Source organism: Trichoplax adhaerens, genomic scaffold (assembly GCF_000150275.1).
Source record: "Trichoplax adhaerens TRIADscaffold_3 genomic scaffold, whole genome shotgun sequence".
Lineage (NCBI taxonomy): Eukaryota > Metazoa > Placozoa > Uniplacotomia > Trichoplacea > Trichoplacidae > Trichoplax > Trichoplax adhaerens.
Window position 1 is genome coordinate 8,164,861 of NW_002060945.1, and position 22,517 is coordinate 8,187,377.

A 22,517-nucleotide genomic window follows, 5' to 3' on the forward strand; every position below is an offset into this window, starting at 1 on the left:
GTCTCTCGTCAAGACGTGACAGACTATTTTGCACACAAAGTCAGACCATGCTGCATCAATACTGTACTGTACTGTACTGTACTGTACAGTGTACAGTACAGTAGGATGAAAATTTGAAAGTCTTTGACAATATTGCGTCATACCCGTAGATCTGTATCAGCAATTGTCAGACGTACAGTACGGACAGCATGGTGGTGCAGTACCGTCGTGGATGCAGGGGAGCCAGATCAAATAGCTGATGCTGCACATTTTGGATTTTATTTATAGGCCAACAATAAATTAGTTTACCGTTTTTAATCGCCTTTCAATTGAGTGCTTCATTAATTGATTAGCTCCAAAGCTGGCGTGGAATACGTATTAACTTCCAATATCTTCCATTGGTTCAAATAGCTTGTATTCATGTAAGTACTAACATGAGGAAAAGTGACTTGTCTCCATTTTTGCCATGATCACTGCGGATTGACTGTTCACATCAATCAATCAATAGCATCATTTCTTCATACTTGGAGTAGAATGGCCTCATGGACGGCCTCAACTTCATTACTATAGAATGCAAAGATTTTCAATTGGCATAACTGACTGTTCGATTCTTTTTTGGAGTAGTCTCTGTTATAATTATTTACTTGTAGTTGGTAGAAGTTAAAGTAAGTCATTGATTCCCATCTTGAACAGCAGCATTGTTCAATACTTTCACATTCAAGATCTCCAATTCGCTGCAATCCTTAACATTAAACCTTCTTTTCCCTTAGTGAAGGAATGATTTCGACATACTGTAATTATGTTGAGTCCATAGACGTATAGACGTTCATTATCGTAATGTCTGGCTTATGTACGTGTATATTGTAATTATTCCCTTAAAATGATAGAAGCAAGTCGAAAATGATTATGACTAATACTAATACAGTGTATAATAATTATACAATTAATAAGACTATTGATTCATCACCATGCAGCTACCATAATCCAATATGACGATAGAAAAAGATTTCAATCAAGATAAATCCGATGACAAATCCGGTGACCATCCCTACAAACGTGCAAATCCATATTTCAAGTTTTGCTCATTTTGGTAAGTTTGGTTCAACGAATTAACATATTGATAGTAAATGGAAGTGAAGTACTCTCAGCAGAAGATGAGCTACTAGGATAGACTGTATACTAACGGCCTAGAATACGCGTATATAACAATACAATAACACTGTATGCTTTTGCACGACCCAAGTATATAGTAAATGAAAGTGAAATGCTCTCAGCGTAAAATGAGCTATGAAAACGCCATTATAACATTACATGACTACTTTGCTGAGCTACTCATCCGCTGTCTACAGTATAGTTATACTGTAACCTTTCTAAAATGGTTGCGTAAATTGGATACTGTAATAGATTGTTGACGAACTATTAAACACCAAGTCTAGTATTAGATTTAGTTCGATATTGCAATAGGATTTCTATATAATTAATTCAACATTTAATGTACTATTTCTTAATTGACTCATTTTACAGCATATTTTCATACTGATTTCTTCATTTTATCCATTCGCCTAGGTGGCTATTACCATTATTCAAAATTGTAAAGAAAAGACAACTGCAAGAATCAGATTTATTTACTACATTACATGATGATAAAAGTCGAGTATTACTAAATCTCTTTAATAAGTACGAAGAAGCTATAATTCTTGTTACATTACACAATTGATCAGTGTACAGTACTATAGTAGATATCATGATATATCAACATGCATATTAAATAAATATGATAAAGTAGCGGCTCACTATGTGTTGAGCGTGCATCTGTCGGCGAAGGCGATCATTCGCCGTAACATATACAGTGCATCTTTAATTGCAGTAATTTATATAACTTTAAACAATAATTAGATATAAAACTCTGTATTATCGAGTCAACGGTCGTTACAATTTTAATTAAAAGTTTTCTTCTTGTAATTTATGAACAACTTTTCTATTTGAGAATATCTTTTTAAATCTTAGTGGAAATCTGTAAAATATACAATTAGTATATGATCCAGCCTATCAGTTAATATCATATAATTAATTAATACTTTGTCTTCACTTTTTATAATTTTTTAATTATTTCAATCTTTTTAAATGAAGGAATTGGCAGGACAAGAACCTAAAGGCTAATCAAAAAATTAGTTTACTGAAAACTTTCTGTAGATGTTTTGGCACTACTTATATGCTGATTGGTATTATACTCTTTATTAATGTAAGTATTTAATTTTATAACATTTTCATTACCTTGCAGCATAAGCGCCAATTTATTCTAGATATTACTGCTACTCAGTAATATCGTATGACTGTTAGATGAGTTTTATAACATAGATCAACAACTATACTAAGATGGCCTATGATTGTACTGCAAAGCTAGTCACTCAACCAACATTTGATTTCCACTATAATTGCAGATAATTAAAGATATCTGAGGCCTGATTGCTCTTTCTATGAGATATTTACAAATTTAATGAAAGTTTCTTGTCGCTTTTAATTGTTATTTAGATGGCTTTTACAATCGTTCAACCTCTATTTGTTGGCTTACTGATTGCCTATTTTATTCCTGGCTCTAACATATCTCAGAATCAAGCTTTCCTGTATGCTGGCGGGCTATCATTGGCTACGCTATCCATTACAAATAGCGAGCAATGGTTTTTTTTCACCACTTCTCGGTATGGCATTAAAGCTGGCGTATTGCTTTCATCTGTGGTCTTTCAAAAAGTACACACAAGTACTATTCTAATCTAATTTAATCTAAAGACTTGGTGTAATTCTTTCTTAAATTACTGTTCGTAGTGAAACTAATATGTTTTTATTCTAGCTCTAGTGTGTGCAATTATAGCATTTACGATAGTTTTTATAAATCGGTTGATTAAAAATTCGATAAACGATCGGTCAAGTGTAATGATGCTTTGATAGCTAAACATTTTCCGTATAATTTTTAATACATGCGTACCAGCTCGTACTCTAAGATCTGTCAACTAATATTTACATACACTGATACGATACTTATTTAGGCATTGAAACTTAACGCTGGCGCTATGTCAAAGACAAGCATTGGTCATGTTGTCAATTTGTTGGCTAATGATGCTTTGCAACTCAAAGAAGCTTTCCATTTCTTGCACATGCTTTGGATTTCACCTCTATTAGTGATTGCATTGACGGTATTGTTATTTCAACAAGTGGGTGTCTCTTGCTTCGTTGGATTAGGTGTTCAGATATTTATGCTACTACAACAGGGATTTATCGCAAGCTATTTAATAAAGTTTAGGTATTTAATAAAGATACAAATAATACAAGTTTTTAAGATAGAACAGTATGATGTTATTATTCAGTTATAGATGTAACCAGTAATATGAGCTAATGCTTAAATTACATAAGTTTTTCATTAACATTATTACATTGAACGGATAGGCAAAATTATTTAAAATTCGCTGACGACCGTGTACGTATAATGAACGAAATCATTGCGAGCATGAGAACTATCAAGATGTACGCATGGGAAAAATCGTTCGCTAATATGATTAAACCATTGCGAAGGTATATGTACTACAATGTAATTGAGAGCATGATAATAAATTTGGTACGAATCATATTATAGTAAAGTAATCCAGTACTACTTAGAATGCTTATTTATTTTCAGCTAAGTATTTCATATGATGACTCTGTAGAATATGATACAATGCGTAATTTATTGTATTATTATATGAGATTAACATGAATGTTACTGCTTACCAGAAATGAAACTAACAAGGTGTTTTCGGGGCAAGCATTGATTGCATTAAATCAAGCCAGCTATTTACTCATAAATACGATGACATCATTTACGACGATTACTGTTTATGTTCTTCTTGGCAATTCGATCAATTCCGCCAAAGTTTTCACCGTTTATTCAATGCTAAATGCACTTCAGATACCGTTATCTATTGGTATTCCTCAAGCAGTTCAGGCTATCACAGATTGTATTGTTACGTTTAAAAGAATTGAAGTAAGAACTTTATTATTTCTCAAAATACTACTTTCATAATTTTGAATATGTTGATAGAGGTGTTCCATTCCTTGTATTCCTATTAATTTTATATATTCATACTGTATTTGTGTCTTATTTGTTTTATACATACACGTATTTATTTATATAGGAGCATCTGTTACTAGATGAATTAGACGAAAACAAAGGTTATAATAGAATACCAACATCCGAGAATGGAGGCGAAGTTGTCGTAGATAATGTATCAGCTGAATGGAATAACGGCTTTAATTTACAGAATATCTCTTTTACTGTCGATTGTGGTAAATTATGCGCATTGGTTGGACCTGTTGGATGTGGAAAGACTTCCATATTAATGTCATTACTAGGCGAGTTACCATTATCTACAGGAACAATGAGGTACTGAATACTGTATCCATTTTAGCTATCAATAATACTATAATATATATGGATTCATATTTTTATAAAATTCTGCAATTTAAAATGTGTAATAGCATAAAAATTAAATTTTGTTATGTATATACACATGGATATGAAGGATTAAAGGCAAAATCGGGTATGTTCCTCAGCAACCCTGGGTATTCTCAGGTACCGTAAAAGATAATATTCTATTCGGTTCCGAATATAAAGAAGACAAATATATAAAAGTCCTTGAAGCTTGCGCCCTGACTAAGGTATAGATAATGTAGCATTTATTAACGTACATAATTATAATGCAAAATTTAATATTTAACCGCTTTTCATATATATATATATTAAATATGCGATAAGTATGTAAATATTGTACTGTATATCTATATTTATATAATTATAAAATTTTTATGATTGGATTAAATTTTGAGGTTGCTTTACTACGCGCGATAACTTCTGTATTAGCAATAAATTGTTAAAGCCGCATTATACCTAAAAATTGATTACTAGATTTGCATCTACTAATTTTTTAATATGTCATACTTCAACTGATTAGGATTTACAGTTATTACCATATAACGATTTAACATACGTTGGAGAACGAGGAGTACGTTTAAGTGGAGGACAGAAGGCTCGTATTAGTTTGGCTAGGTAATAAACAGCAATTACGTCATTTACAATGACAGAGTATCGTAAGATATTTCAAGACTTAATATGCAATTGTATAATTACTTATTAACAGGGCTGCATATTGCGATGCTGATATTTACATAATGGACGATCCATTAAGTGCTGTAGATGTAGAAGTTGCCCAACATTTATTTGACAAGTAATCATACCTATATTAAAGAAATTTACTTACTCATACAGTATACTGCATATTCTAGAAATTTATCGCGATTGATGGTACCAGTCACTACCGGTATTTGCATCATCGATAACGATATAATGTTCAGATAGAAAATATTGTAGATAAATGATAAAATTTATTGAATTTCACGACAAATCGAAATATAAACTTAATTTGTTAAATCTAATGATTGAATAGGTGTATTTGTGGGCTATTAAAAGATCGAATTCGTATATTAGTAACTCATCAAATCCAAATGCTAGACAAAGTCGATTATATACTAGCTGTGCAAGGTGGTAAGGTAAAGCATAGTGGCTCATTGGCACAATTAGTAGAGGAAGGTATCGATTTCACAGCATTACTAAACACTGATGACAAGGAAGATCGTCCTGAATTGAAAAAGGCTAAGTATGTATTAAGATGTACACGCTGATAATCACATCAATATTATATAACTGTATTCTGGATTATATGTAGACTGTCAGAATAAACTTGTATTTCAGTAAATTTACTGGTTACGTGTATTACTGACGAGTCACGATATATAATTTTAATTTATTAGATCAATTGTAGAAGATACTAAAGAAGTTATCAAGGTATATACGATATTATGTAGTCTTATATTGTTGATTTTTTAATTTTATAAATATTTTTGAGATACAACCGTATTTCAGACTTAAAAATAGAACGAAATTTATATTAAATTTTTTGATAGTCATAGAATTTGTAATTATGCATGTATAGGATAATAAAGAAGATACAACGTTAAGTGAAGAAAGAAGAGACGAAGGAAAAATTAGTTACAAGACATATATTACGTTCTTAAGCTCGGGAAATGGTGTCATTGTCTTCGCTTTATTCCTATTAATAAGTTTGATAAGTCAAGGATCAATTGTAGTAACAGATTGGTGGTTATCAAGATGGTCAGATAGCTTTACAAATTCAATGTCGAATGGAAGTAACAGCAGTAATATACACGTACTTGATCGAAGATCAGCGTTTGGATTAACGAATAGGATGACGATAATCATTTATAGTTGTCTTCTACTTGTTACATGGATATTGACTGCAACTAGATGTATTGCGACTGTAAAAATTGCGATCGACTCAGCTATCAATTTTCACAATCGAATGTTAAATTCAATATTGGCAGCACCTATCTACTTTTTCGATACTAATCCAGTCGGTAATTATCTATAGACTTATATATGTATATTTTATACGTATACTGGATAACGCATTAACGAAAGAGTTGGACAGAAAGTTCAACAGGTTAATAATTACAGGAGTATGTTGAATGGTATTTATTTTTATGTTGTTAGGTCGTGTATTGAATAGATTTTCTAAAGATCTAACTCAAGTAGATGATGATCTTCCGTTTACAACATCTCAAGTTGTACAGGTCCAAATCTGTAGCAACTAAAAGAATTAAATTATGCAATACATAAACAATATGTTAGATTTGGTAAAATTAATATGAAATTGTGATTTTATATTTTAGATTGGAATTTACTGTTGTGGAATGATAGTAGCAACATCTATATTTAATCCATGGGTTCTAATTCCTGCAAGTGCTGTTGTGATAATTTTTATTTATATTCGTAAAGTTTATTTAAATTTATCGAGAGAAATTACACGTCTAGAAGCAACAGGTATGAAAAGAATAAGCGAATAATATTAGGTGCTTGTAATGGCTCTTGGCATTAATTAACTTGTGTAATACTGAAGTAGAATTGTAGTAATAATAGCTGTTATTAATATGCTATATATTAAATTATTTGTTGTCTAACTGTTCAGATTACATAGTTTCTATAAGTATAATCAGAATACGAAAAAATTTGAATTTAATGTTTGAATTTACTTAAATTATCAGCCAGCAGTCCAATCTATGGTCATATATCTTCTACCTTACATGGATTAACAATTATTCGAGCTTTCAATGCACAAGATCGGTTTATGGAGCAGTTTATGACATACCAGGATAATCATACAAGAGCAGCAGTTCTAATTGCAGCGTTGGCACGATGGTGTGGTTACCATCTTGACGTTTTAAATGGATTATTTTTGACGTGTGTAGCATTTGCCGGAGTATTCAGCGTTAACGGTATTTATGCTATAGTTATATATAATTGGGAGATTTATTTTTTGTTAGCAATATACTGTACTACTATATATTACAGTTACGTGTTACTATTTTGAAATTTAATCGTAATTAATTACCATATAACGACATGCAGTTATAATTATACAAACTTACGATGCAAAACTGAAGTATTGCATATGGGCGAAATTGTTATCTATTATTCAATTTACATTATATGACTATTGCAGATGTTAGTGCTGGTATAATTGGTCTTTCTCTGAGTTACTCAATCCTTTTATTGGGAAATACTCAATGGTTTATAAGACAGTCTGCGGAACTTGAAAATCAGGTAATTCGTGACGTTATGTTATAGAAATATGTATGTGCTTGCATTGCTATCACCATGCGTCATTAAGCTCACGCTCTCACTGAGATTGTCATCGCATCACTCAAATTTTAGTATAAGATCAGTTGACTATAAAATCTATTTTCTTCTGAAACTAGATGACTTCAGTAGAAAGAATAAAAGAATATACGGAGATAAGTCCGGAAATTAGCAATGCAAAAAATAATTTACCAAAGGATTGGCCTAATGATGGCAAAATACGTCTTGAAAATGTATCATTTCGTCATCATGATAATTTACCTTATGTACTACATAACATAAACTGCGTTATTGAAGGTGGTGAAAAGGTAATTACCAATTCGTACCGTAGTCTGTAGTACTTATAATTACGTTATTTACAGATACTTTAATCTTGTGATTCATTTCTATCCGTGGACAATGCGGTACAATGATATACATGACTTATCGTACTGCTTATCTGTATAAATGTTTTGCTATAGATCGGGGTCGTTGGGCGAACTGGCGCTGGAAAATCGTCATTAGTAGCAACGTTATTTCGTATGGCAGATGTTAAAGGAGATATTAAAATAGATGAAGTTTCAACTGCAGATATTAGATTAGATATCCTTCGCAGTAATATATCTGTAATACCTCAGGTAATAAACTGTTAAAAATCATTAAGACTAGATACAGGGTCTGGATTTTGAATTATATAATAAATGTTTATTGCATACCCTTCTACTTTGACTGTATGGTTGCTTTGTATTTGTATTTACGAAGATGTTAATACTAATTGATATACGTATTGTAGGACCCTTCGCTATTTATTGGCACTCTTCGTAGTAACCTTGATCCATTTAATATTTATGATGACAAACAATTATGGAACGCCTTACAAGAGGTTTAGTAAATGTGTATATTCAATTTATCATTATCATACTAAACTTCAGTTAGAAAGTTTTATGTTGCCTCATGTTGTGTTTAATTGTCATAATACCACTTCAAGGATTCTACATTCACATTCGAGTCATTGATGCATAGATTATAACTGCAGGTACAACTATCGGAATACGTCTCCAACTTGTCTCGCAAATTAGACGATGAGGTATCAGAAGCAGGATCGAATTTCAGCGTAGGACAAAAACAATTGCTTTGTCTTGCCAGAGCAATATTAAAGAAGAATAAAATTTTGGTAATAGATGAGGCAACCGCAAACGTTGATTTTAAGTAAGTACATTCGTTTTCGTTATACATCTTATCATATAAATATTAAGTCACCTCGACTACATAATTTACCTGTAAATTAATATACTCGAATATAGACACTTAAATGTATAGGTTGAAATATTTATTTATTAATTACTATTTTGTATTGGGTTAGTACGGATCAAGTAATACAGAAATCTATTAGAAGCAGATTTCATCATTGTACTGTCATCACGATCGCTCATCGACTCAATACTGTAATAGACTGTGATCGGATTATGGTAGGTATTTCATGGCATGTATTATACTGTAAATTATAAATATAAGTGTAAGAATGAAGAGGTTGAGTATGTACTTACATCAATCTGGCAGCCACAGAGATAAAACAGGAAAATACATGGTTACAGCCTTCCAAATAATTGATCATACTGAGTTATAATTTACATACTTTGTGGTTATTTTTATCTCTGAGAACAAAATGAAAATTACCTTTCTAAATATTTAAATGAAAGTTAATAATGTAAAATTATATTTTAAAATATAATTAGGTTTTTAAGGACGGTCGGTTAATTGAATTTGATTCACCCTTCGCCCTACTACAAAATAAAAATTCTGAATTTGCTAATATGGTTAGCAAGAGTGGTTGGAACGAATATGAAAGACTATTCAGTATAGCTCGAAAAGCTAATGAATTTAACTATAATAAATCAAATGGTACCATACTATCACGAAGTATTGTTACAAATATCGACGATGTTGAAACGAAAATTTTATCTCATCGGTCTAATCAACATCGTTTTACAGATGTTTAACTTATGATTACGTATTATGTATTATCGTATATTATTACTGTATCTTATTACTTGCTTGTTGATTAGAAGGGATAACGATATCTTGGAAGCCAAATTACGGAAATTTCTGTACAAAATCGATTGTTAGTTACAAAATTACCCATTTATTGATGCCTTGTAACTACAAAATGATCAGTAATATACTTTATCGACTGAATTATTGATATTCATTGGCACGTGTTTTTAATTATTTCGGTTATTGGAAGTTGTCGTGCATATTGTTAGTCCTAGTTTATACAGAAGGTCCAGATAATAATGACGTATCGTATTTTTTAATTCAACCCAACTACCGCAACATTGGTATTATGTATCAAGAGCGACAATTGTATGAAGATTAAAGAACCTTTATTAATTGCTTCAAATTAATATGTGTGTGTGACGGAGTACAGACTCCGTAAATTAATTGTAGCGTTAGTTTTAGTAATTAGTAATTAAGATTTTATTAATTGTTAATAACCTTTATTTATTAGGTATTCGATAATTGTAACGTTCTTGGTAGTCTAGTTATACTTGTTGTAGACTCTGTGCAGAATAGTGTATTTACAGGTGAGGTGACAACTAGTATTCACACATAGTAATTTCTGTTACTTTGTGCCGAGCCTTTGATTGTTAATTGGCTCTTAATTAGTTAGTAGCTCATTAGTGTTGTTTACGCCGTCTGCCATACTGAACCATATAGACAGTCGGCTATACGAAAGCTATATATTTTTAGGGTTATTTATCTAAGCTGTGCACCGAGTGCAACCGAGCTAGGGTATATAAAGCCCGGTGCTCTCATTAGCTATTGAGTTGACGATTGACCGTGTAGTGTACGCTTGTAGATGCGTATGTGCCCATACGCACTTGTAGATAGAGTAGTCTTGGATGTCAAGACTACCTTTATTTAATAAACTATTTTAAAAGCCTAAGTCTAGTCTACACTTAGCTCGTTGGGGGCATATTTGGCTGTTGTAGCCTTAGTATTCGTACAGATTCAAAGACCCAGGTTTCCTTGTTGTGGGCTGAACCCGACAGTGTGTAACTTCCTATCTGCAGTTACCTTGATATTTAAAAGTTATGTTGTTCTTTAACTTCTATACAACTAGAAGCAATATGGTGAAGTTTGTAGCCTTTAAAAGAAAAGCTTATGATAAATGGCTATAAAACATGTATTTATCGGTTCGAAATACACATCAATTGTCTACACAAAAAACTAATTAATTTTAAATATATAAACTTCGCTTTAAGTAAATTCAGTACATTACGCTCTATACAGATCGTAAATACAATAGACATAGCTTAACAGTTTACTATACTGTTGTTTCTAGTAATCGTGTTCGACGAAGGTAATTATCTCTTATTTGACAAGAAGTAACAGTCGCAGTATCTACAGCGCTTTCTAACTTTATACTTGATTGTAGCAATCCAGATGATTCGTTATTTTCGTAAACTTCTCTTGTAATTTCAAACAGCCTTTCATATTCTGCTTGGCCTACCTGTTTCACCATAGTTGCAAATTCAGAATTATTGTCTTGTAGTAGTATATAGGGATAGTCGAATTCAGTTAAATTTCCTCCTTTTAGTACCTGCGAAATGAATGTAAGTAAATGAGTTTATAATCTCTGCAACTGTTGCCTGATAAATCTAACTAAAGCAAATTATTTACTTTTAAATCTAACTATGTCCATTGCAAAGAATTTAGTAAAATTGAAAATTAACTTACCATAACTCGATCGCAATCTATAATTGTACTAAGGCGGTGAGCAATTGTAATGACAGTACACTGGTGGAATTTATTTCTAATCGATTTCTGAATTACTTCGTCCGTACTAAACGTTATCAAACATAAAATAACAATTTTACAAGTTCTTATAAGTTTTCGCTATCTATACACTTGAAATTACTAATAATGTAGAATAATCCTTGCCGTCTTGGTTTATATCACGAAATCACATTTATAACATACTCAAAGTCTACGTTCGCTGTAGCTTCGTCTATAATTAAGATTTTGTTCATTTTCAATATTGCTCTCGCAAGGCAAATTAATTGCTTTTGCCCTACGCTGAAATTTGAACCAGCCTCAGATACTTCATTATCCAGTTTATTGGGTAAATTGCAGACGTATGGGGCTAACTGCACCTATGTATTTTAAAAAAATATTATTAAGTCAAATGCAGATCTAATTTCGGTTAGTTTCATTTTGAAAGAAAGAATATACAATTGTATCTGAAGGTACTTCTCTGTACTACGTATAATAAGAGACATGTTAGACTATACTTCTCGTAATGCGTCCCATAGCTGAGAGTCATCGTAACGATTGAAGGGATCAAGATTATTGCGAATGGTTCCGATAAAAAGAGATGGATCCTAGATGTATGAAAATTATAGGAGGTAAACAATTTCCCCTTATCGTTATAATTTTCGTTAATAACAATAATATACGTTATAATATAGATTGATAGCTACCTGAGGTATTACAGATATTTTACTACGAAAATAAGTAAGATCAATCGTTGAAGTGGCTATTCCGTCAATTTTGATACTACCATTAACGTCAGCCATGCGTAATAAGGATGCTACAAATGAAGATTTCCCGGCACCGGTACGACCAACAACTCCGATCTTAATAAAAAGTTATTTTTGTGATTTGATAATAACATTAGTAATTACGTGTAATATTTCTCTTGGAAAGTGCTACTGCTAGTTTCTGTATTATCAAATTAATAACATTACTGTTATTGATTTAAAATTAAAGTCTTTACTCAATATACCAGTTTCGTACGGTCAAAGACTTAAGTAACGTACCTTTTCACCACCACGAATTAAGCAATTAATATTGTTTAATACATATGGCAACTTCTCATGATGACGGAAGGAAGCATGTTCTAATGATATATCCCCGTTGCTGGGCCAATCCTTTGGTAAGATAGCTGTTGAACTTGATTGCTTTGGTTTAATCTCTGAATATTCACGAACTCTTTCTACTGATGTCATCTAATTGCATAAGTATCGTACTTCATTATTAACATTATTTTCTGCATTATTGAGCAGGAATTAAACTGAATGGAATAGTCGATAACTAATTAACGTATTCAGGCTCTAATATCGCACTGAATAAACGAATTCAGGTTCAGCTGTAGAATTGTACAACGTTTGTGCAAATAAAGTTCATCATAGCATGCATGCGTTGAAGTAAAAGATGTGCAAATTACAAGAAAAAATTAGGAAATGATTTCTCAAATAATACTAACAAACCTGGTTTTCGAGTTCCGCAGTCTGACGTATAAACCATTGAGTATTTCCCATTAGAGGTAGTAAGTAGCTTAAAGAGAGGCCTATTGCACCTGCACTAATACCTACAGGCAAGCATATTAAGATCAATAAATTTTTATGAAGCCTATATAATGCACAAAATCGTCATTAATACCAACGTATTACTTTCTATAGTCCAACAATCGCGTTCGCAAAATAATTACTTTGATAAACTTTAACCCTAACTATCGAATAATCATTTATTTTGACATATTTTTGGTACTGTATAGTTATGTTGCATCATTATCAACTAGTCTAATATTTAATAAATATTTCATAATCTGGCCTATCAATCAAGATATAGTTTATAAGGCCGTTCAAATATTATCCATAAAGTAAGATTCTACTTCGAACTGATAAATGAATCTAAACTGTTAAAGCTACATCATAAGTTTTTTTATATCACCGCAAGATAGTTACATCGCGTTTACAAAAAATTTCATATCCTGAATATTAAACCCGTACCGTCAGCAACGAAAACTCCAATAAATGCTACGAAAGTTACGTATATTGAAGATAGTAAATCTAAGTGGAAACCATTCCATCGAGTCAACCCAGCAATGGCAAATGCTGGCTTAGTCTGATTATCTTGATACGTAATAAATTGCTTCAGGAATTGATCTTCTATCTTATATGCATGAATAGTCGTCAATCCTTGTAAGCAGCCAGATATATGACTGTAAATTGGACTGCTTGCTATAAAAAAATTTGAAATGTATAACATATCGATTTCAATGGATACCATAAAATTTAGAAACAATCAAATAAATTAAAGATATCTTGCCTACGGCCTCTAGGCGTGCTAATTCTCTTGAAAGAGATACGTAAAATTTTCGTACAATGATGAATGATACAACAATAACAGCTGCTGGAATTGCTGTCCAAGGATTGAATATTATTGTTGTTATCGTCAGACCACTGCAAAATATGCCAATCTAACGATAGAAATTTCGTAATTCATTTTAATACCTAGAAAAAACTTTTAATAACTAATTTAGAAAAGATGACATTACAGTATTTACTTATTGTACGATGTTACCTGCACAACTTGCAAAACCGTAAATGGTAATTCATTATCCATGTGATTTAAATCTTTCGAAAATCTGTTCAGTACACGCCCTATTTAATAATGTTACAAATGGTTGATGTATCAATAGTACTTAATACTATACGAAATTTGCATTAAAATTATATACGCGTACATGTTATTTTAAAATTAAATTACCGACTGGGTTAGTATCGAAAAAATAAATCGGTGCATGCAAAACTGATTTAAGCATTCGATTATGAAAAATTCTTGCAGAATCAATAACCAGCTTGACCGTTAGCAAGCATCTACACATATTCAGAATCCAAGCACCAATCAGTAAACAACTGTAAACAACAATTGTCATCCTATTTGTTAAGCCAAATAATGCTGTTTCTTCAAGTACAGTGACGTTGCTACTGCTTTCATTCGCTGAAGCTTTCACAAAGCTGTCCGACCATCTAGATAGCCACCAGTCAGTAAGTACAATAGCTCCTTGACTGACAATGCTCATTAGAATAACGAAAATGAAAAAAAGTAATCCATTCCCAGCTTCAACGAATTTTAAGTAGGTGCTAGAAGTTACTTTGCCTTCCTGACGATTTTCTTCTTGTAAAGTTAAATCCTTCGTACAATCCTAAATAAAGCGTTAAGTTTACATCGTCTGGAAATATCACTACTCGAAACGATAAAATACGAATTAACTATCAAATTTCTGTATCAATCAGATAATTTACTGATGTTGCAAACAACGGGAAGCTAGGCTAATAAATGTGATGTGATCATAATGTAAATCCTACCTCAAGTTTATCCTTGGTTTCGCGGTAGACAGAACTGATAAAAATTGAAATTTAAAGTAGTCACTATATAGAAATTATCATACCTATGTAATAAGATAATTTAAATTTTAAAGTGCTAACTTTCTTCGCGTGGCTTTATCACCGCCACAGTCCAGTAATTTTTCAAAATCTATCCCTTTATCAGTTAACTCCTTTGGTGAACCTTTATAATTGATTTCTCCGTTTTCTAAAGCAACGATCTGATCTGCCTTATCTAACATATGAACTTGATGTGTAACTAAAATACGAGTGCTTCCACTCAATAATCCACAAATGCATCTGTAATTATAGTTAAATACGCAATTTAATACCACACACATACTGAACAATAATAGTAAAAGACTATTACTCGGTCATTACACTATTTGTTATCAAGTGACTAAGAAACTGACTCGTCAAATAGATGATGGGCTACTCCTAGATCCACTGCACTCAGTGGATCGTCCATGATGTAAATATCTGCATCTGAATAAGCGGCTCTAATAACCGAATAACATAATAAAGTTTCTTCAGTAAAATATGCGTAAGAATCCTATCATTATTGAGAATTTAATAGTGTAAATTAGTCTACCTGGCTAAACCAATGCGTGCTTTTTGACCTCCACTTAATCGAACACCTCGTTCGCCAACGTATGTCATATCATTATGGGGCCATTGTTGAAGGTCCTAGTAGTATTATATCGTTTTATTTTCATTTTAATAAAGTTGAATATCGTCATGATATACTGTAAGTCTTCTTTAGCTCTGACCATGCGTATTAACTTGAAATTGAAACTAAAATCTGTTCTTACAACTCGGATACAAGTACTATGTATATATGATAACCAGATGCACACCGAAAATGCAGATTAATTTTGCTAACAACTGGCAGATATGTTTGGATAAATGTGTTAAAGATATAGAACTAGGGAAATGACTGGGAATAGCGTACATGCAGTAATCAGATTAAGTCATATGTATATAATATATTCCATGTGAAGTGACAGTGAAATGTAAAGCAAAAGCTAAGGGACAAGTACGCACAGTAGGCAAAGAGTAAAAAGTGTGGGTTCTATTAATAATAATAATAGACATTCTAGTAGCGCAAGAACCTTTCTAAGGGCACAAGCTTCGATAACTTTTAGATACTTCTCTTCATGAAATTCAGATCCAAATAAGATGTTTTCTCTAACAGTCCCCGAAAATATCCAAGGTATTTGCGAAACATACGCAATTTTTCCAGAAATTCTATCAATATTAACCATAATTTAAGTTCATAGCATCTTTACAATACAATCTCATTTGCCAAAATATATTCCTTTGCAAGTAATAACATATTACAATTGACTAAGGTATCATACAGCATGAATTTACTTGCATAATCAATAACCTAATTAGGTTTACATACTGTATAGCTAGAGATAACAGTGTACTCCTACGTGACAGAAATGAAAGTGGAACGAAATTGCAATACCACGACTCAGAAATCACAAACGATAGTTCATTTATACTCGCTAATGGATAATAAAATATGGGCGATCTTATTTAAGATTCTAAAAAATCAGGATGACTCAAATAAGCTACTAAATAAATACGAGTTTACTGTATAAATGATTAGCTAAAGCAATCGTGCAAAATATTTACTTAACATTCTCTTATTGCACGGTTAAATTCAAATTAAATTACGATACTAGCGTTGTTTAAGGGTTACGTCGAGATTCCTTTAAGCAAGTCTTAATTGATGCGAAAAGTAACGTTAAAGGATAGTGAAACAATTTGGGATGATACTTATAAATGGCCACTAGAATTTATTATAAAAATTATTCCAGTATACAGTAAAGGTTCAATACTTCAATGTTCCCGCTGATAAGGGCAGTTCTCCCAGCAAGACCATAAGTAATGAAGTTTTTCCGCCGCCAACAGGTCCAATTATAGAAAGGAGTTTTCCATGTGATACTGTTAACGATATGTCTTTCAAACTAAAACCGTTGTACCATGAAGCAGAAACATTATCTAAAGCTAATTGGTCTCCAATATTTGACTCAAGAGATTGAATGTATCCAGGATTTTCTTTGCATTCATCGAGCATTAGGTGTTTCTTAAATTAAATATTAGACACTATACATTAATGACACTGTACTGACATATTATAATGATGGGACGATGTAGCATAATTTTATTCATACGACAAGAAATCATACGTCGTGTAATTTTTACATTCTAAATAAGGTAAGGCTGCAGTCTAATTTCCTATTGAACGGTTTACCTCAATTCGGTCAAATGAAACTTTGGCATCAATTATTGCTCGAATCGCTTCAGGAACACCAATAGATAAAGCAACTTGCAAGGAATTTAATAATGAATAAACTGTGAATACTTTCGAAGAATTAATTGTATTGCCCATCAAAACGTATACGATGATAGTTACAAAGCTAGTTATTGTATTCAGTAATAAATAGCTTGCTACATTTAATGCATAGAAAGCATATCCAGAGAACAGCCTATCCATTTCTTTTCTAAATTCGTAATACAAGCAAGTTAAAGATGGAACAATAAAATTAGGTTACCATCATACAAACGAATATCCTGATATATTATATGATATGTATATATATATATATATGTATATTAATCAAGTAATTTGTTAAGAATAAATAAAACCGAAGCTAAGCTATTTGTACAATTAATAATATAAACTCTTACGATGTATATTTACAATACCTTCGTAATTGACGGATAGCTTTAGCAAATGAATTCTCCCAAGCATACATTTTTATTGTTCTCATACTCGAAATGACTTCATTCATGATCCGCACTCTTTTATCTGCAAATTTTAAGTATTTCTGCCTAAAACGAAAAAGTTCCAATAAGTCGTATTTAATGCCTATACGTATTTGAGTGCAAAAGTTAATTGTTGATAATTAAAATAATTTAATTAAATCAACCAGCTCTACAAGGTTTAGTTGTAGAATAAATGTCGGATATCATACCTAAACTTGACGAGCAAAGTGACAAGGGCAGACTGTTGTAAAATCAATGTTAATAATACTCCTAATCCAGCCAAACTAGCAACCCCTACTTGCTGCCATAGTAAAGCAGTTAACGTAATAGCTAAGAATGGCGCAATCCAAAGCATGTGTAAAAACTGATATGCGAGTTTCATCTTCAATGCGTCGTTCGCGAGTAGATTTACAATGAAACCAATACTTGTCCTGGATAATGCACTACTTTTTAGTCTCAAGGCCTATGTAGTAATTTAATAGAAATATGAATATCAGGTGCATTACTATCTTAAGCAAATATAACTAAGAAATACCTGCAAAATCAAAATTTTAATATTTAACATTGCTATAACATTAACTAGTGTGATTTAGTTAGATTACGCACAGTACCGTACCTCTTACTGATATGTGAGCATAAGCAAGATTTCAGGCATAATTAATTTATAGTCACAGATAATTACAAGCTATCTAACTATTTAATATTACGACATTAAGCGTAGAGCTCTTTTCAAATCTATATCGCTTACCTTTTGAAATATTGCAGTCGATAGTAAAACAGTAGTCCTAAATCCAAAGCGATACGTCATAAAGAAATACCATTGCCTACTTAGGACGAGTAGTACAGACACTAACGATAGTCCAGTAGCGTACAGATAGGCTTCTGCAGCAGTCACTTGAGAACTGGGAGTAAAGTAGCTAACCAACCAACCAACAAAGAGTGGCCTTATAACCGTGAGGCTCATCTAATCAACAGACCAAGATAATAATAAGAAGGTATGTTGTAATTACTTGATATTGCTTGGCACTACGTTCACCCTAATATCAAGTACATATTCGGTAATAAACCGTAATACAAGAGTGTAACTGCATAGCGGAATTATTGCCGTAAGTGGCCGTATGCACTTACGGTAATAAATGCCACGATACCGATTCCCATAAAAGGAATCCCATAACATTTAATTAATAACTTGAACAGATTATTTGTTCGACTTCTATCACGAGATGGATTTTCATCGGACCAGTATCTGTTATAAAATGTCAAAGTGTTGAAGAAGCGCAACTTCAGTTACAGATAGTGCTACCTACTGTACGCGTATAGGCATAAATTTATTAATCAGTAGTTGCCTGATTCGGGCGTTGTGATATTGCGCCAAGATCATTTTTTAAAATTAACTACATTAACAGTTTGACAGATAATTAGGATAATATTAGGCAGATATCAGACGAAGTCTATAGTCAGTTACGTTACATTACATATCGAACTATTATAAGTTACAATAAATCCTTAATTCTACGTAGATATTAATGTCTACTTGCAGACTGAAAGTTATTTCTATATGTGTAGATTGTGATCTAAATAAAATGACCTGCAATTGCAGTAGTAAGCTAAAGCTAGATAGTAAGTACTGTCAAAGTATACTCAGTTATCTCTCTGATTTATATTATACAATTACAATATACATTCATGTAATCATCTAGGCAGCTATATCTGATATATCTGATATAGTCAACAATCCATCGTAGATTTAAATTTAAAATCCGAATTTACAGAATTATAGTGGTCAATAAGTTGTTAAACTCTTATAGTCTACAGTAACAGAGCTTATTAACTTCTCGACGCTATTATGTATTGATAGCAGTAGGTGATATATACCGTAGCCCATATGGTAAATATATCCGGCTCAATAGTAAGCATACACTGATCATCAGTCTATATTGTTTTCACCATTGAACATACAGTTTAATTATTTTGTAGTAATACAGCATCGTTTCTATTTTATTTTCAAACCTTTCGAATAAATCCATCTGTTTCCGACTGGAGTCGACATGTAATACTGGAAAAATATCCGATTCTTGTAATTGTCGTTGTTTTATTATTCTAAATAGAGGATGCAACCACCTATAATGCGAAATAGGATTAATTTATACAAATATTATATAGCGCTACATTCTAAATACACATATGCTGTACATAAATTAATGATGTACAAGTACATAAATAATCTATCCAATACACGCATGCTGTAAGGGTATAAATTGCTCAAGCAAATTATTTGTTGTTGTTCATTCTTTAAATACGTATGTTTAGCAATTCTAAAATTGACATTTTTATCTAGTCGATTATTGCTTTTCTAGTGATACATGTACTTTAAGCTGTATTTTTTTTCTAGGAATTTACAACAGGGGTTCACTAGCTGATTATAATTATAGGTTCTAAATATACAGTACCGTTCCGATATCGCACTGGAATTAGCTCACCATAACATGGCATTTATGTTAATATCGCATTATTCGGTGATGAGTCGAACCCCGCTTTGCCACAAAAAAAGCTATCATTCACCACGTTCTCACAGAACGCCATTTAATTTATCAAAGTTTATTTAATACAAAGCTGACATCTGATGATTAGTAAGGTATTCACTTCTGTGATGCATTACTTGGATAACTCATTTAGAGACCAGTGTCATATGATCCAATTTAAAATCGTCTCCAATCTTGAAATGAAGTGCAGCCCATTACTATCACGTAAAGATCATCCTATCATGTGGTCTATCAATAACGTGTTCATTGTTATAGAACAGGCAGGCTTTCATCATCAAGTATTTATCAAAATGCATCACTGACAAGGACTATGCAAAGCTCTATTTATTTCCTGTGGTGTATCCTACTGGTAAGTCACTTCGAATACTAAATCTTAATACCAATGTTTAGAACCCCACCTCAATTTTAGGAATGGCGTACTACATTATAAATCATCATTAGGTAAGCTAACTATAATTATATTGTCAATCATGAATTGCTGTTATACGAGTACAATGCTTACTGTGCCCTGTGTAATAAGGAACTAACTTTTTATATTTCATGAAAAATGATTGAATACTTAGCTCGAATGGGAGGCATTTTACGGGCCATCGATATTATAAATCAATCCAAAAAGTGTATATAGATTCCATTGCTAGAATTCAGCGTCGTAAGGTCATAATTTCATTGCAATACAGTTGATGTCTAATCCATAGTGCATCAATGATTTGTACAGTATAACAAGTCGTCATTTCAGCTGACCTTGTTTCTGCTATGCATACTGGGTGTCAACTCGATTGAATGATAGAGAGTAAACGTTGATTCGATTACGTATGGGGAGTTTATTAATTATTATGTCATTCTCCATGCTGCACTAATAAAGTGAGTTGTAACTAAGGACGAAAAAGGAGAAAATTCCTAAAAGTCCTAACGGTTGTACACTAATGTGCAGTAATACAATGACATAATCAGATAGGCGAACCCATCAAGTTAGGGAAGACTACAGCAAAGCATCGTCGTTTGACTAGAGAATCTCATTGCATATTATAATGATTTCAGTAAATTACAGAAGTTATGTGATATATTTGACGTATATTAAAAAGCAATGTTTGCATGAAGATGAAGCAGATGTGAAGTTATTGCAGTTAATCCTGCCATTCAAAGTAGATGAGGCCAGTAATAATGACTATAGACAAGAACAACTGATGGTGATCATTGCGACTATCACTTACCAAAATGAACAATATTTTGAAAACGCGTAAGCTTGATTATACGGATGATGGGCATCGTTTATTTGTGTCTTGTCCAGATCACTAGACATTTTCTAGCAGGTGTCTACAATCTTAAGCTTGACAGTGAAGAAAAAGATATTCTATGAACCCATTAAAACGGCATCCATTGGACTGAAAATTTCTCTCTGCAGTAGCTGCTACCATGGGCCAGAAATGGATGAAAGAAGACATTCAGGTCAGCCTAATGCTAACAAAGGTTATACTGAGATACTAATCGTGTTGCATTGATTGAAGCCAATCGCGCAGATGCCAATCGTACAGGTATCAGGTATGATACCGCCCGACTACGAACTATAGCGCGGACATACGGACACTGGACAAGGCTACTGCATACAGGTAGGAATGGAATTCAGCAAAGTTTGCACGCATCTTCCAGCAGGTAGTAGTCAAAGTTTCCGTTTGTCCAGTGTCCAGTGCAGCGCAAACAGTACCATAGTACCTGAGATCAGAGTGGAACTTTACTTCGCTGATTGCACCCAGCGTGGACAATAATTATAAATTAATTAATTATTTTCTTAGAAGCAAGTGGAGACACCGATGAGCTGATGATTGCAGACTTGTTGCGGATTACTGAAGTAGATAGCAATTCAGAATGACAGATCGGCAGGATGTCCCTTAATTTACAAATTGCAAAAATACTCCAAGCAAACAGTACTATAGTACCAGAGATCAGAGTAGAACTAGCTTTACGTCATGGATTGCACCCAGGATAGACAATAATGATAAGCAAGTGGAGACAATGCTGCGCTGATGATTGCAGACATATTGCAGATTACTGGAGTAGATAAATTTAGAATGACAGATTGGCAGGATGTCCCTTAATTTACAAATTGCAAAAATACTCCAAGCAAACAGTACCATAGTACCAGAGATTAGAGTAGAACTAGTTTTACGTCATTGATTGCACGCAGGATAGACAATAATGATAAGCAAGTGGAGACACTGCTGCGCTGATGATTGCAGACATGTTGCAGATTACTAGAGTAGATAAATTCAGAATGACAGATAGGTAGGATGTCCTTAATTTACAAATTGCAAAAGTACT

General features: G+C 32.6%; 3 protein-coding genes across 3 annotated transcripts; 1 reads left to right on the top strand and 2 right to left on the bottom strand.

Annotated features, from left to right (window-relative positions):
• Window positions 1-1,546: 1,546 nt before the first annotated feature.
• TRIADDRAFT_22580 (uncharacterized protein) lies at window positions 1,547-9,702 on the top strand (the record flags this gene model as incomplete). Its single annotated transcript, XM_002110644.1, has 22 exons — window positions 1,547-1,656; window positions 2,110-2,221; window positions 2,512-2,727; window positions 3,024-3,277; window positions 3,421-3,546; window positions 3,745-3,994; window positions 4,146-4,393; window positions 4,533-4,668; window positions 4,962-5,056; window positions 5,148-5,234; window positions 5,454-5,667; window positions 6,000-6,441; window positions 6,578-6,657; window positions 6,757-6,907; window positions 7,129-7,359; window positions 7,587-7,687; window positions 7,843-8,031; window positions 8,185-8,340; window positions 8,496-8,585; window positions 8,739-8,911; window positions 9,066-9,171; window positions 9,439-9,702. Coding segments are annotated over 22 exons (3,831 nt in total), but the record flags the coding sequence as incomplete, so codon positions are not given.
• Window positions 9,703-10,714: 1,012 nt separating this feature from the next.
• On the bottom strand, window positions 10,715-16,142 carry TRIADDRAFT_54940 (uncharacterized protein; the record flags this gene model as incomplete). The annotated part of the gene is made up of 16 exons (XM_002111171.1): window positions 10,715-10,780; window positions 11,217-11,306; window positions 11,444-11,549; window positions 11,687-11,859; window positions 11,998-12,087; window positions 12,187-12,342; window positions 12,526-12,714; window positions 12,976-13,076; window positions 13,498-13,660; window positions 14,072-14,151; window positions 14,258-14,696; window positions 14,860-14,893; window positions 14,980-15,177; window positions 15,291-15,377; window positions 15,470-15,564; window positions 15,990-16,142. 16 exons carry the CDS (start codon window positions 16,140-16,142, stop codon window positions 10,715-10,717), a joined length of 2,220 nt encoding a protein of 739 aa, XP_002111207.1.
• A 578-nt stretch (window positions 16,143-16,720) lies between these two features.
• On the bottom strand, window positions 16,721-21,501 carry TRIADDRAFT_54941 (uncharacterized protein; the record flags this gene model as incomplete). Its single annotated transcript, XM_002111172.1, has 8 exons — window positions 16,721-16,975; window positions 17,144-17,393; window positions 17,599-17,724; window positions 17,868-18,121; window positions 18,407-18,622; window positions 18,787-18,904; window positions 19,669-19,779; window positions 21,413-21,501. The coding sequence occupies 8 exons, from the start codon at window positions 21,499-21,501 to the stop codon at window positions 16,721-16,723; spliced, it is 1,419 nt and encodes a 472-aa protein (XP_002111208.1).
• Between the last annotated feature and the right edge of the window lie 1,016 nt (window positions 21,502-22,517).